The sequence below is a fragment of the Pipistrellus hanaki genome (genome assembly GCF_964339955.1).
Source record: "Pipistrellus hanaki genome assembly, chromosome: 3".
NCBI classification, from domain to species: Eukaryota; Metazoa; Chordata; class Mammalia; order Chiroptera; family Vespertilionidae; genus Pipistrellus; species Pipistrellus hanaki.
In genome coordinates this window covers 179,626,926-179,641,809 of record NC_140505.1, presented here as the reverse complement: position 1 = coordinate 179,641,809, position 14,884 = coordinate 179,626,926, and the positions used below count along the sequence as shown (strand labels likewise).

The 14,884-nt window shown below is 46.1% G+C and overlaps 1 protein-coding gene across 3 annotated transcripts in view; it reads right to left on the bottom strand.

Moving 5' to 3' along the window:
• The window catches only part of RFX4 (regulatory factor X4), a 123,264-nt gene that overhangs the window by 58,068 nt on the left and 50,312 nt on the right, over nt 1–14,884 (bottom strand). For all 3 annotated transcript variants that reach the window (XM_084880116.1, XM_084880117.1, XM_084880118.1), the window contains exon 4: nt 12,116–12,239. In XM_084880116.1, coding sequence (XP_084736242.1) covers nt 12,116–12,239 — 124 coding nt within the window. The remainder of the gene's footprint in view (nt 1–12,115; nt 12,240–14,884) is intronic.

The following is a 14,884-nucleotide window of genomic DNA, read 5'->3' as shown; positions in this document are numbered from 1 at the left end:
CTCTCTGTAAAAAATCAATAAAATATATATATTTTAAAAAATAATGGATGAAAAAAATCTGCTTTCCCCATAGGAAAGGTTAGCGAATCTAATAAGATCACATCGGAGACCATTTAAAAAATATATATATTTTATTGATTTTTTACAGAGAGGAAGGGAGAGAGATAGAGAGCTAGAAACATCGATGAGAGAGAAACATCAACCAGCTGCCTCCTGCACACCCCCTACCGGGTATGTGCCCGCAACCAACGTACATGCCCCTGACCGGAATCGAACCTGCGACCTTTCAGTCCGTAGACCAACGTTCTACCACTGAGCCAAACCAGTTTCGGCGGAGACCATTTCTGAAGGTAAACAAGGGTTCAAAAATGTTATCTCACAGTGAGGATACTAAGAAATCATGCGATGATTCTCTGAATTTTTTAATGGTGTCACTTTTGTAGGCAACATACCCCTGGTTTCTTCAACCCTAACCTCTGTAAGCTAAGGACCTGGGCTTCTCACGTTGTCTATGCCCCTTCCATTTGTCAGGACCCGAGGGAAGTGCAGTGTATTGAGAATGGGGTCTGACCGGGCCAGTGGCAGGGCTCTCCAGCACTCAGTCTCATTAGGCCAACCATGTCAAACTCACGCTCGGGCCACCTGCAACCCACAACAAATATTACTGCGGCCCAGCCAATATAATGGTATGTAAGAAATGTTTAAATAAAAATTTTGTAACTTTATTTTTACAATATCCTGTTATACGTAATTAATAACAAACTACAATGTTTGCTAGTGACTGATTACTATGATAGTGTTGCATTCATTTCCCTTACACACCTTACATGCAGGCACACCATTTCTCTCCACTAATAATAGCAGCGAATATTTTAGCAGCCAATTGCCACGTCATTAGTCTTGGACTGACTTGTTTGGTGTGCGCAACAGGAAATATTTCACTTTCAAAGAACAAGAAAAATAGGTTTATTTGCGTTACCTTATTAATTTGTGCAGCTATTTGGTGTCTGGTAAGTTAATATTCAAGAAAAAAGATTAATTTTTATAAAAATGTTCTATTATTTTTTGCTAATGATGACTCCTTTATTTCAGCCCTTTGTATCCAGCATGTCTCTATCAAAATAAACCTACGATTCTATGAAAATTGAAGCTTTTGTTTTTTTGCGGCCCACATAAACGTAAACCCACGTGAGCCTTTGAGTTTGACATGCTTGCGTTAGGCAGTCTGCCACAGGATCTCGTGGCCATAGCACCGAGGGCCACTATGAACCCCTGGCCAAATATGCCCTCTAGACTCACATCACATGACTGATTCCAGAGCTGAGATCTGCAGCTGTTCACAAGGCTACAATGATGGACAGATAAAGAAATGCCAACAGAGACAGAGGGTAAATACTGGAAGCATATAAACAGGGGCCAGGGCAGTCTTCTCGTTGGTTAAAAGTGGGTTATGATTTGAGTTCTGAGTCTCATCTTAATCCAAGCAAAGAAGAGAATACAATGAAGTTACAAGAGCCCATGTATCTGTAAGATAGACACATACCAGCTGCTGAGGAAAAGCAGAGACTTTCCGATAGTTCAGTCTGGGAGATTTCTTCTATGCAAATGGGAACAACAACAGGCACCATGTTCAATGCCCTGACACCAGCTGACAGAGTGAAAACGATAATACTGAGTGCTGTCTAGGCGTAGGTGATCTGAAATGCTTATGTGGCTAATAACGTTATTACTACGTCCCTACCCCAGAGCATTTTTACAATAAAAAAATTCATACTTTTGACTTATGAATTCCAAGAAAATAACCTAAAATAAGAAAAAGCGATGCATAGTGCGAGTGAAAAGCTGAAAAACGGCAAACAAAATAAATGTCCAGTGATAGATAACTGGCTAAATAAATGATTAGATATTATATGTACTCATTAAAATATAAAATCATTAAAAATGATGGTAACAAATGTCACAACACAAAAAATGTTTATGATATCATGTTAAATGAAAGGGCAGAATTCAAACTACATTTATGCTGTCGTTATATAATTTATGTTTGTACAAATATAGGAATGGAAAGGGAATATGGAAAAATAAAACTAGATGTTTAAGATATTACAAAAGGTTTTTGTATAACATTTGTGCAAGAAATCAACTTTTTAGCAAACAGAAAGGATTTTCTTACTACAAATATTCCTAATTGATAAAAGCTGTTCAAGCTAATTTTGAAAGAAGCACCAAAAATATGCCATAAGTCTGGCTGGTTTGATTCACTGGTTAGAGCATCAGCCCTCAGACTGAAGGATCTCAGGTTTGACTCCCAGTCAAGGACACATACGTCAATGGTGGGTTCGATCCCAGTTGGGCTCCATGCTGTTTATCTTGAATCCGCCACTCTCTCTGCCTCCTACTACCATCTCCACCTCCTCATCACTGTTCCTTCAAGCTGGACTGTGACATCACCTCAGCCACCCAGCATGTACCACTTCTCCGTGAATAGCCTTCCTGATTCCCTGACCAGGTAAGAGTTCTTCCTGCTCTAAACCACGATGACACATGCTACTTCCCATCTGTGACCAAGTTCCACCCTCCCTCTATGTTGGATGTATCCTAACTCTACCCAGCCTCCCATCTCCGCCAGTCCCAGGGTCATGCTCTCCCACCGGGGTTGCTACAAGGTTCTCCTCATTGCCTCTGGTCCAGTCATGCCCCAACACAATCAGTTCTCCATGAAGCCTCTAGACCAAGTTCAAACCCATCTGGAGCTGCAGGATCGGTCCTGCCTTCATTCCAGCTCACCTCTCCCAGTCCTTTTCCAGTCTCCATGCTACGGCCACATGGAACGTCTTTCAAATTTGTGAACACAAATTGTGTTCTCACTCCTCCTGGCCTTTCCCACAGGCTGTTCTCATTTTCTGCAACCCTTGCTCCATGCCCTTTGTCTGCATAACGTCTATTCATCCTTCAAATCTTAGCTCGTACCTTATTTTCTTTCCAAAAATTTTCCCTGGGCCACTTGTTCACATGTCCATAGATAGCAATGTAGTCTGTGCTACCCTTATAACCATAAAGTAGTCTACTCAGCCCTAGAAAATCCTTGCATAGGTCTATGAGACTCTACACCAGGGATGGGCACCCTTGCTCTACAGCAGGGGTCTTCAAACTACGGCCCGCGGGCCACATGCGGCCCGCAGAGGAGTCTGATCCTGCCCGCCAGGTTTTTTGGGCAGTGAGCGCAGCCGAGGTGTTACAGTAGGAATTAGTAGTTCATATAGTCCGGCCCTCCAGCTCTCTGAGGGACCATGATCTGGCCCCCACTTTAAAAAGTTTGAGGACCCCTGCTATAGGAACTGGATCTCCAGTCTCATTTCCTATTGCTCTTCCCCATGTTTGAGAAGCAGCAGCTTCAAGTAACCACATGGGCTGCCTAATGGGACACGGCCTGGATTCATCAACAGCAAATACTTATTGAACTCTACTATATGCCAGACATTTTGCCAGGCATTGAGGAATCAAACACTGAACAAAACAGAAACAGCCTTTGTTTAGGAAGCTGACATTCTAGTGGGAAAAGACCAAAAATAAACAAAAAGTCAACATGTCTTTTATCAGACAGGTGTTGCAGAAAAGAACAAAAAGAGCAGGGTGGGGGGAATAGGGGATGTGGAGGTGGGGGTGTTTTTATTTAGGGAGATAAGGACTTAGTGATCAAAGGTGGCAGTTGAGAGGTGAGCTGAAGGCAGTGAGGAAATAAAACTTGTGGATATCTTGGGGAAGAAAACTGCAAGCAGGGGCAACAGTAGTGCAAAGGCCTGGGGTAGGAGCTTAATTAAAGGAAAGAAACCTGTCAAGTGCCCCCCCCCCCCCCCCCCACACACACCAAAAAAATCCTTTCTCTTCCATTTGAACATCAGGTTTCTTGCTGTATAAAACAGGGATAACACTCTCTCAGCTTATAGGCTTGTAGCAGGATCAAGGGAGTAGGGAGTAGACCCTGGGTTTGTCTCCTGGGCTTTGTTAGCTGGAACTAGAAGGGTGGCGGGGAGAAGTTCTGCCTCAGTGGGGCTTTCCTTGGCTTGTCCCTGGATGTGGGGGTGGGGAGGGCGGCCAGCTGCCAGGGAGGGTCTGGAGCAAGGGGTCCACGCCTGTTAACACCTCTCTGCTCCCTCCCTAAGCCTTCCACTAGTCACCATCCTTTTCCAGCCCAGCCTCCCACCGACAGACCTAGCGCTCGGTACTTCACAGTCCTTTGATGGACTTTCAGAGGATCCTCATGCAGCCAGTTCTCAGGCCGTTGAGTCTGGTGTCCCGAGCAATGTGTGTGTGCGGCTGGAACACTCAGTTGTGTTTGTGAAAATGCTTTTGATCTGAACATATTGGATGGCCAACTCCTCCCCTCCTCCCCGCAAAAAGAGAGAAGGTGATTTCGCATGAAGCACTCAGAGGAGAGGAATTGTGGGAAGGGCTGGGGTGGGGGAAGGGAGGCTCTGCTGAACCATATCCCATTCTGCCCAAATGGAGGTCAGGACTTTTCCCACTGGAGCTAAGAAGGGCCGCTGCACCAGGCCTCCTCCTTCCCTTCCCGCCCCAACAAAACCCAGTGGGAAGGGAGATGGCTTTTTTTTTTCTTTTTTTTTTTTTTTTTCCCCTTTTTAATTGTTTCTGATGGGCGGCACATCACAAATTCTCCTCCTCTCCTTTCACCAAATAATCAACTGGTCCTGAATCTGAAAGCCCAGCACCATTTCGTTTCAGTTGCAAAATGCAGGGTCGGTCCAGCCCCGAGAAGGCTGTTCGGCTTTTAATTTCTGGAGCAAGACTCAGCAAACAGCCCGACACTTTTGTGGAGCGGTGAGAGCCGAGCTTCACTGTTTGATAAATGAGCAGACGGCAGGCAGCCCCGCTTTCTCTTTTTGTGTGGATTCAATGAAGCCTGCCTAAAGAACGCCACATGCTGTTCTCGCTAGTGATCTAACATTCCGCAACACCCAGCCTTCCAAATTCCCCTTAATTACTGGGAATTCCACCCTTCTCCCTTTCGGCAGCAGGGCAGCCGGGGCTGGGGGCTCCAGGCCGGGTGGGACGTGGGGAATCCCAGGAGGACTGCTCTCTGGAGCTGCGGGGATTCTCTTCCAGGTGGTGGTGGTCACACAGCCATCTCCCCAGTCCACTGCTCCAGGCTGAAGGAGACTCAGCAGGCCAGCTTTCCCGACATAATTTGGGGGATTCAGTTTTCAAAAAACATTAGTGGGGTTTAGATAAACATTCCTGAAACGGCATATTCGAACCACCATCTTCTTTTAAGATAAGGGAAAGAGGGAGAGGAGGAACAGATGCCTACTGGGCACCACTGGGCACTAACCAGGTGCTTTATCCTAACAAGCCTGGAGGAGAGAGAACAGGATGGGATCCAGTGACTGATTCGAGGCTGCTCACAGTCACAGCCTCCAGCCGGGGGAGAAATGACTCTGTTCCACTGTCTCTCCCGCTCTTCACCGTAGCTCACACCCAGGGGAGCCAGTGACGTGCCCACTACCTGTGCATGAAACCCTGGGTGTCCTATCCAGGTGTTGCCTCAAGTGACACCTTCAGAGCCACACAGGAAAGCCACTCAGTTTCATGACTCTACAAGACAGGCCTTGTTTTAATTTGGACCCAAATTGTATGATCTTGGTCCAGCTTGGTCTGTAAACGTAGTCATCAGAACGGCTCTGAACAAAGGCTTCTGGCTACTTCCAGAAATTCAACCCACCTCAGCAGGCAAAGATTTGTCACCAACAAGAACTGATCCCAGAGACGTTCCACAGAAACAGAATAAGTGCAGCTCCCCCATACTACGAAGGAGACAAACTCTGCGATAGATAAGAAGCCAGCTCTGCTTAGCCCAGTTTAAACAGAAGAGCTGTGGCTATTATTTCCGAGGCCATTCAGGTGGTGGGAAAGAAGATGGGCTTTTCAAACAGCAAGGAATTTGTACAATGACAAGTTACTGTTTTGCAACAATGATTGCAGAAGTCTTGCGCCTGCTCTTAAAAAACATAATTTTCTGAACAAGAGAGAGAAATTATTAGGGAAAGAGGTTGGTTAAAGGGATTCTAACAGTCACAACTTAGAGTCTGAATGTGGCTTTCTCGCTTTCTTTGTTGACAACAGACCTTTAGCCCCTTTTTCAGAGAAGAAAAAATAATGAAGCCTGTGGTATGAATAAGGATTTTAAAACACCTCACTGGTACCATCCTAAAATAGGTATTTGCAAAAATAATCTTAGTATGCTGATGTAACTCTATCCATTGGATAATGTTTTTGTACCCTCACTCAATATATTTATTGATTTTTGATTTCAGAGAAAAACATCAATTGGTTGCCTCCCATATACTCCCTCACTGGGGATCAAACCTGCAAATCTTTTGTGTACTAGATGATATTCCAACCGAGTCACCTGGCCAGGGCCAATCGATAATCTCTTTTCTTGATAGCACCCACTGGGTGCCAGGCACTCGTGGTCCATAGGGTAAAATGCTGCAGGTTCCATAGGAAATTCCCCGAGAATTTTCCAAAATTTACAAGAAACTGTATCTAGTGCAATGAGACAGAAATGGACTTCAAATCATGTACATGGATTGGTGAAGGATGGAAATCTGCTGGCTAGGAAGGTAACAGTTAATCTGCTGTCCCTTACAGGATGACAATTCCACGAAGTCCTAAAGCCTGTATGTGAGCCCAGGATTGTCCTTAAGGTGACACGATGGATGATGGTCACATGTACGAGTCTGAGAAAAGACAGTTATCACTCACCGATTTAACTAGAATGAGGTGAGTTACATAAGATACAGGTTAAGTCAAAAATGGAATAATTCTGAAAACGGTAATAAAGAGGGTGAGGGTGGTGATGGCAATGTGTGTGTGATGTAGGACATTTTTAGAACAATTGCTCTCACAATTGTTCAGAAGGAAGAGCAGCTAGAAGAGTTGAAAATTGATGTTAGTGATGATATATTAAAAGCATCAGGTTTTGAAGTCAGGAAATGTTGCTATGATAAACCGAAGGCATAATTACAGCTAACGTACACCGAATGTTTATATTTACCAGGTACTGTGCTAAGGACATCCTTTTAACAGTTCGTATCTCAACAATTCTTCAGGTGCTTGCTATCATTTTCCCATTTTACAGATGAGGAAACTGCGGCCCAGAGCTATTATAGCTCCTAAACTCACATGGCTGGCAAGTAGTGAAGAGGCGAGTCAAACACGGACAATTTGATATCAGAGTTTTAGTTTTTATAATTATTCCATGGCAAAGGGCACCTGAAATAATAAAATGTGGAGTCTACCGTGAAATCAAACATCCTGACAAGGACACTCCACAGCAGATACTGAAGGTTAAGGATAACATATGCAAGCCATACGCAAGGCCTGGTCAGTGTGGCTCAGTCGGTTGGGCATCGTCCCGTGCACTGAAAGGCTGCCAATTCTATTTCTGGTCAGCGCACATGCCTGGTTTTGGGGCTTAATCCCTGCTATTGATGTTTCTCTCTTTCACTCCCTCTCTTTCTCTCTAAAAATCAATTAAAATGTTTAAATAATATATACAAGAATGCGATAAGTACATTCCATGTACTAATTTTTTTCCTTGAAGATTGGAAAAAGACCATCCCTGAAGGAGCCTAAGGATGCTCCTTTGTCCTCTGCTGTGGCCTTCATGGTGTGCATGTGACTCTCGGTCAGGGAGGAGCCAGAAGAGAAGAGAGACAGAGTCAGCCCCACCTTTCACAAAGCAAATTCTGAGCCATAGGGCTTTGACTCTGATGTGAGATTTAAGTTTTAATTTAGACCAAACTGGACTTTTTCATAGCTGAAAGTGACTCTAAATTACCTAACTGAGACTGGTGTGATGGCTGAGCATGGTCGGATGCTGTCGGATTTCCCTGCGTTGTCGTCAGAAGTCAGGGCAGAAAGGTCGGAATGGGACTTTCAAGGTGGGCTCTTCAAAGTAAGTAAAAATGCAGCCAGTTGCCACTGGTACATTAATAAGTTCACTCCTACTCAGCAACGGGCTCATGGAAAATGGGCATAATGCCAACTTCATATCGTTACCGTATGAGGTAAACAAATTCACACGTTCAAGTGATTCATGTGGCCCCTGGCAAATACTACTAATAAAAGTCACTCAACTTTTAACAAATATCTGAGGGTCTGTTATGTGCCAGGCACTATTCTGGGAGCGAGGCACTCATTGTGAATAAAACAGCCCTCATGCAGCTCCCGTTCTAGAGAAGGAGGCAGACAAAACACATTAACTGATATATATATATATATGTATATATGTATAGTATATAGTATATAGTATATAGTATATAGTAGTCATATATATGTTAGTTACAAATAATTATAATATATGCAATATATAATAATATATAATATACATATATATAATATAGTATAATACATTATATTGTAATATACTAGAGGCCCAGCGAGTGACTGAAATCTCGCGAGGCATCCTGCCTCTCACCGTGTAAGGAGTCACCCTGCGGGGGGCTGGGACCCTCGCCTGACTCACGCAGCAGTGGCTGCCGCAGGAGTCAGGACGGACTGGTGCCACGGGAGGCCAGACCGGTGGCGCAGGGGGCCTGTACCCATGCCTGACTCGCAGCGTCCCCCTGATCCCCTGCCTGTGTCTGCTCCAGGGCACTATGACGCATATTAACCACCAGGGGACAGATGCTCAATGTTGGAACTGCCTCCTGGTGGTCAGTGCGCTCCCACAGCAGCCAACCTCCTGTGGCTGGCCAACAACCTCCCATGGTCCCTCCCCCCAGCCAGCCAGCATGATCAGCCCTGATCAGTACTGGGCAAGATGGTTCTGATCACTGGCCAGGCCAAGGGACCCCACCCATGCAAAAATTTGTGCACCGGGACTCTAGTATTATATAATATAGGTAACTATATATACTATATATCAATTATATCATATATATCACTTCAATATATGATATAATTATATATAGTATATATATTCTATATATACATACTAATATATAGTATATATTCACTAATATATATTCTATATATACTAATATATAGTATATATGTTCACACACACACACACACACACACACACACACACACACACATATATATATATATATATATATATATATATATATATATCTTCATCTTCAGACAGTGGTAAGTGCTGTAAAGAGAAGTAGAGGAGGCGAGGAAATAGGAGCTATGATGGAGTGGAGCCAATTCTAGATAATAGTGATTTCTTCCATTGGTAGAGCACTTTGCATTTTAAAAATGCTCTCCTAACCTCTATCCCATTTTCTCCCTAGAGTATTTTGGTGTGGGATTATTCTGGTCTAAAGATAAGGAGACGGGAGTTCAGAAAAGGTAAGTGAGTCCAGTCGGGGACCTTCTCTGACCTGAGCCGGCAGCAGGAGTGGGGAAAGGCCATTGGGTGAGGAGCCTCAGCGTTCTCTGTGGACCCCATGTCAATTCCGTGACCTAAAGTCAATAACCACTGCTGGAAGCCGGTGCTGACGGGGCTTGGCCAGGTCTGGGAAGGGGAACTATGCATCAGTTCTTACTTACAGCAGAACAACTGCTGCCGCCCACTCTGTCAAGGCAGCACCCCAGCAGGAGGACACCGGTAGGGGGGGGGGGTTCAGCCCTGATGTCTGTTTCACTTCAGCCCCAGTGCTAGCTGAGTGGGGAGACCACCACCAATCTAACCTTTCCCTCTAAACTAATTTAAAAGCTTGAACCCCACTTGCTCTGAGTTAAAAGTTCATAGATGAATCCTAAGTTCAGAGGGACCTGCTCAAAATGACACTCCAAGGTCGCAAGGAGGTGGCAGCTGCGGCGAGCTGGGAGCCACAGGAAGGGCAATTGTCTGGGATTTCGATTCAAGAAGCTCACGTGGAGCCAGCCCTCAGCAGGCACCTGCCATGTCCACCTGCAAGGAAGCCTCAGGGCATTTGCAATCGATGGCAAGGCAGCTGCAGAGCCTTGGCATTGGCGCTGCTGATCCATTAGAGCAGGTCCTTGCTTTTGGACTGAAAGGAAGGCAGATGTTTATCTGGATGGTTGGGTATTTATTTTAATTATCATTTTGGAAGTGGCTGGCACTGCACTTCTTCTTGGGGAGGAAACAATATTTGGAAAAATGTTTTGAGTAGCCAATATCTGGTAAATGAGACTTGTGGGCAAGGATATCAGCAGAAACCAAAGATCAGGGAACAGAGGGAAGCTGGTGGAGGGAGGAGAGAGGGGAGCAGGAGGAGGCAGAGGAGGAAGGAGAAGACAGCTCAAGTGCTCCGGGATTTGCTGAAATCTTGGTGGCAGGCTTGAGACTTAAAATAGGAAAGGGACTGGGGTTCTGGGAGGAGGGACAAAGTTAAATCAATTTTATCTGGACCATGCATGAGGTCAAAGAAACCCTAAGCTGACAACAGAGTTACAAAATTATTTGAGAAAAAAGCAATAGAAGGTCCTCACACAGGCAAATTAGAGTTTATAGAAATGGGTAGGGTTTTTTTTTTTCCTCTCCAGAATCTAAGCTAATGAATAGATTTTCCCCCCACACACACAAACATCTGGAGAATTCACACAAAAAAACAACAGCTGCAATGGTACATGGTAGGTGTTAGCAAATATCTGAGCCCCTCGATGGCTGACAGTGCCTTGCATCATCCACTGACACCCTCTCACCCAAATCTAACAACATCCCCACTCACAGCGAGAGGGCTAAGGCTCAGAGAGGTTCAGGTAAGTCCAGGAGAGGCACGATTCTTGGTCTTTCATTTCACCCAACCTGCCCCTCCATCTAAGAGGCCTGAACTGGTCTTTCTATTGTGGCCCCTGCGTGGGATTGTGCAGATGCAAACGTTTTCAAGATCACAGACACGTGACCAAGCTCCAGGGTCCCACCCATTCCTGGCGTGCTTTTCCTTCTCCCACCTGCCAAGGTCTTCCTCTGTCTCTGAACCCTTCCACGTGAGGCCCCACACAGGTTCGAGGCTGGGCCTCTGCGGCCTAACAGTGCCTGCCACACCGCCCATCTCCGCTAATACCGAGGGACTAGAGAAATGAGTGAATGAAATGGCAAAGGTGGTTTCTCCACTGACTTTCAAAAAAATTCTTTTCACTTTGGAGAACTAGCATCAGAGCATCACAAAATATTTCCCTTCCTTCAGGCACCAGAGCACCTTTCCATTTATCGAGGGGAGCCAGTTCTCAGCCACTCCATATGGACTCTCCAGGGAGGCTGGCTGAGGTCGGACACCTCTCTTTTTTTCCTCTCCTGTTGGATTTATCTGTTGGGGAACTCCTGACACTTGCACACTGATCTCTTTCTCCATTCCAGTCCTGGCTATGCCTGCGCTCAGAAAACTGGTAAGGGTGCAGTAAAAATTAGACATAGAGAAAAGATGATAATAAAAGGAGAATTTGGATGTATTGACTCAAGCTATATTGGGTATTTTGGAAGGGTAAAAATGTAGATCTATCACACAAACAATCAGTCATCGATTGCTCTAACAGCTTTCCTTGGTAATTATGAATGACCAGGGATAACTTTTTTTTTTTGTAGACACAGACTAAGTGTGGAATATATTTTTATCATAAGATGGATAGAGAACAGTCAGATCTGCCGTGACATTGCAAACACCACCCTTCTCCCCACCAGCTGACGCCTCCCAGACATCCCAGCTAATGAGACAAGGCCATTTCCCAGGGTCTCCAGGGCATTCCCATTACGAAGACAAGCAGTTTGCCCACTCCAGGCTCACTGACCTACGTACAACACGCTTGGGAGTTCAGGATTAGCCTTGCAGAGGAAAGAAGCTACTTTCTGCCAATTAAAGACCGAAGACATTCAAGTTAGATGTCCTATTTTCCTTTATGACCTGCCTGAACTATTTGAAGTTTTTAATACTTTGGAATTACTTGGTTTTGGTATGTGGTTTTGTATTCCTTTAACAAGTGTTTAAACTTTTTGCAGTGAGGTGTTACAGCCAAGTTACCAAAGTTTGGTAACTTACGAAGATCCAAGTCACAGGATGAAGAACTGTGCATAAATTACTGAAAAGGGTGAGAGAATGAGCTCGGCGGCAGGACTCACCTTTCCAAAGCTGGCAGCATTGACGGGCTGGGTGTCATTCTTCTCGCAGAAGTCCAGGTAGTGCATGTAGAGGGCGCTGCGAGGAATGCAGACCCCTTCTGCAATCTCATAGTTCTCCTCCAGCCTGGGGAGAGAAACACATGCCCCGTGAGCAAACCCCAAGCCAGACAGGGATGGTCTTTCTAGTCCTCCTCCAGGACTGGCCAGACCTCAGAAATGGCTAAATAACTTCCTACAGATGGGGAAACGGAGGCCCAGGAGGACAAAGCAACCTGCCCAAGGTCATGATGGAGTGGGGAGGTTAGCAGACTTCTGGCCCCTGTGGGAATGCCCGCTGGTCACATTTTCAAGCCAAATTCCCAGTCCTTCTCCTCGGTACTATCTTTGGCATGGCTACATTCTGGGTGGACTGAGTTCCCCGAAATTCCAAAAGTGATATAGGGTCTTACAGGTGCCCCATTCAGCCAGCTTCAAACCGTACACTCACTGTACAGCATTTCTAATGGTGTCACAATCACAGAGTGTGCTTGGCTGACACGTAGCAGTGGGTGAGGACGGCCCGGGAAACAAGTGCCCAGGAGAGACCGGGCAGCTGGACAGTCACTGACCGCCACAGCAGGAGGCTTTCCAGCCACGGCAGGGAGCTGTACTGCCTGCTCCGCTAGGATCGCCTTCTGGGCTGTACTAGGATCACTAGTCTATGATTCTGTCCCGTTACCTTCCTCATGAGCACCGGTCAGGGGTTCACAGCAGGGACTTTCAACATGGGTCAAATCCCAGCCTTGTCACCTGTGGGCTTGGTGACTTTGGGCAAGTTACTCAGCCTCGGGCCTCAGTTTCCTTCGGGAGGTGATGTGATAACCACCTCACCAGGTTGTTGTGATGATCGTGTAGTTTGGGTCATGTGCCGGCATGCTGCCTGGCACCCGGTAAGTACTTAGATGTTGAACCTCATCACCACCATCCACTTTTCTCTTCGTAAAACCTCTGTGGGCTCCTCTAGGTCAAGGACGTGTGCTAGATATTGGGAACACGAAAGCAAACTAGGCTCTTTCCTCTTTAGCCCACACACCAGAATGCAGGCATCAAAACGACTCCCACCTCCTTTTCCACGGACACACAGGCAGGTTACCCACTTCTCCCAGCAGACCCGCCGGGGAACACGGCCCTGTGCTTCTCCCAGGCCCTGCCACCTTCAGAGCCGGGCACACAGGTTCAACAAACTCACCAACAGAAACAGTCCTCCTTTGATCATGAGCTGGACTTTAGGAAACAACCCAAAGTCATTTGGAATCATGTTTGAGGAACGAAAGACTTTTTGAAGGGCGGGGGGTCGAAAATACGCCCTAATTCTAAAGCAATGACACAAACGTCCTCAACTGGCTCCTAACTTTCCCTGAGGCACTTGCCCAGGAAGTGGTCCAGCGCTGTCATAACCGGAGTGGAATGAGGGCACAGCCTCCCGAGGTGCCCACTTGAAAGGCAGCGCTCAGTGGCTCACTCTGACGTGCTGAAAGAAGACCAGTCTTTCGTAGTCAAACCCCATGGACGCACACAGCCCTAGGATGCTCAGATAAATGAGGAAGCCGGTGCTGAAGGGTCCCTGGTCACCTCATCCATCCAGCCTCCTTGTCTGGGAAGCCGAACATTGACTCCTAACAGTTTTTAAGAATGTTTCAGGAAATACTTTATGCAATCCTTTCTGGGCAACCCAGTTCCTTGAGTCTGAGTCACTTCTGCATCCTTGAAGCCCAGCATATTCCTTGGCACCATGCAGGTGCTTAGTAAGTGTCTGATGAATAGATGGTGTCAGTCATATAGTCAATCAACGAATACCGGTCGGTCTCCTATCACCAGGCAGGAGCTGGGGACACCACGGTGAGCAACATGGTCCTTGTTTGCACACAGAGAACAGTTGATGGTGGGCAGATGGACAGAGGAACAGGTAACCTTTAACAATATTTATTGAATGCGAGTAGTATCCTAAACATTAAGGAAATGGCAGTGAATAAAACAAAGGCCCTGTCCTGAGAGGGTCCCATTCTCATGTATTTGTCCCCAGCACCATAACTCGAAACTCTTAATGTGTTTTTTTTGTGTGTGGAAAAGTGGTTTCATGTAGAGATTAGGTTCCGTAGGACTACCTGAGCTCCAGGTCCGCTAGGGAAGGGAGTCAGCCCTCTAGCTTAGTTTGGACCCCAAATGCCACTCACAGAGCTGCTTCTCTGTAAAAGGGAGTTCAGATGTCTAAATAACAAGCATACACACCACCGCGCAGGGGCCATCTGAGCAAGCCGGGGTCTCACAGACACGCTTTGTTTGGCCTGAACTGTGTTGGCCCAACTTGGAAAACTCAGGACGTTTCACACTGGAATCTGGATTTCTGGCTTCTCTTGAAAAGGCTGAGGTCTGGCAACACTGGGCCCGAGTTACATGTGCCCCCAGACTGGCAGAGGCCTCACTCCTGTTTTCTTCCACCCAATCTACTTTCTGTGCCTGGCCTGGCTTCTGTTGGCTCCTGTGTTGACGTAAGACACGACCTATGCCCTAGATCACGGTGCAGTTTAACTGGGGAGAATAATGCACAGAACTAAGAATATTTTAAGTGCTACAACCTGCTGACCACAGGTGCAGTGGAAGGTGGGAAAACAGAGAGATTAGTGTTAGATGAGAGCAGCTGATAAAGGTTTCATGGGTGAATTGGGATTGCAACTTTGTAATGGCAGCAGCAGCACATCTTATTAGGCGGGGGCTCTGGGTATCAGGATC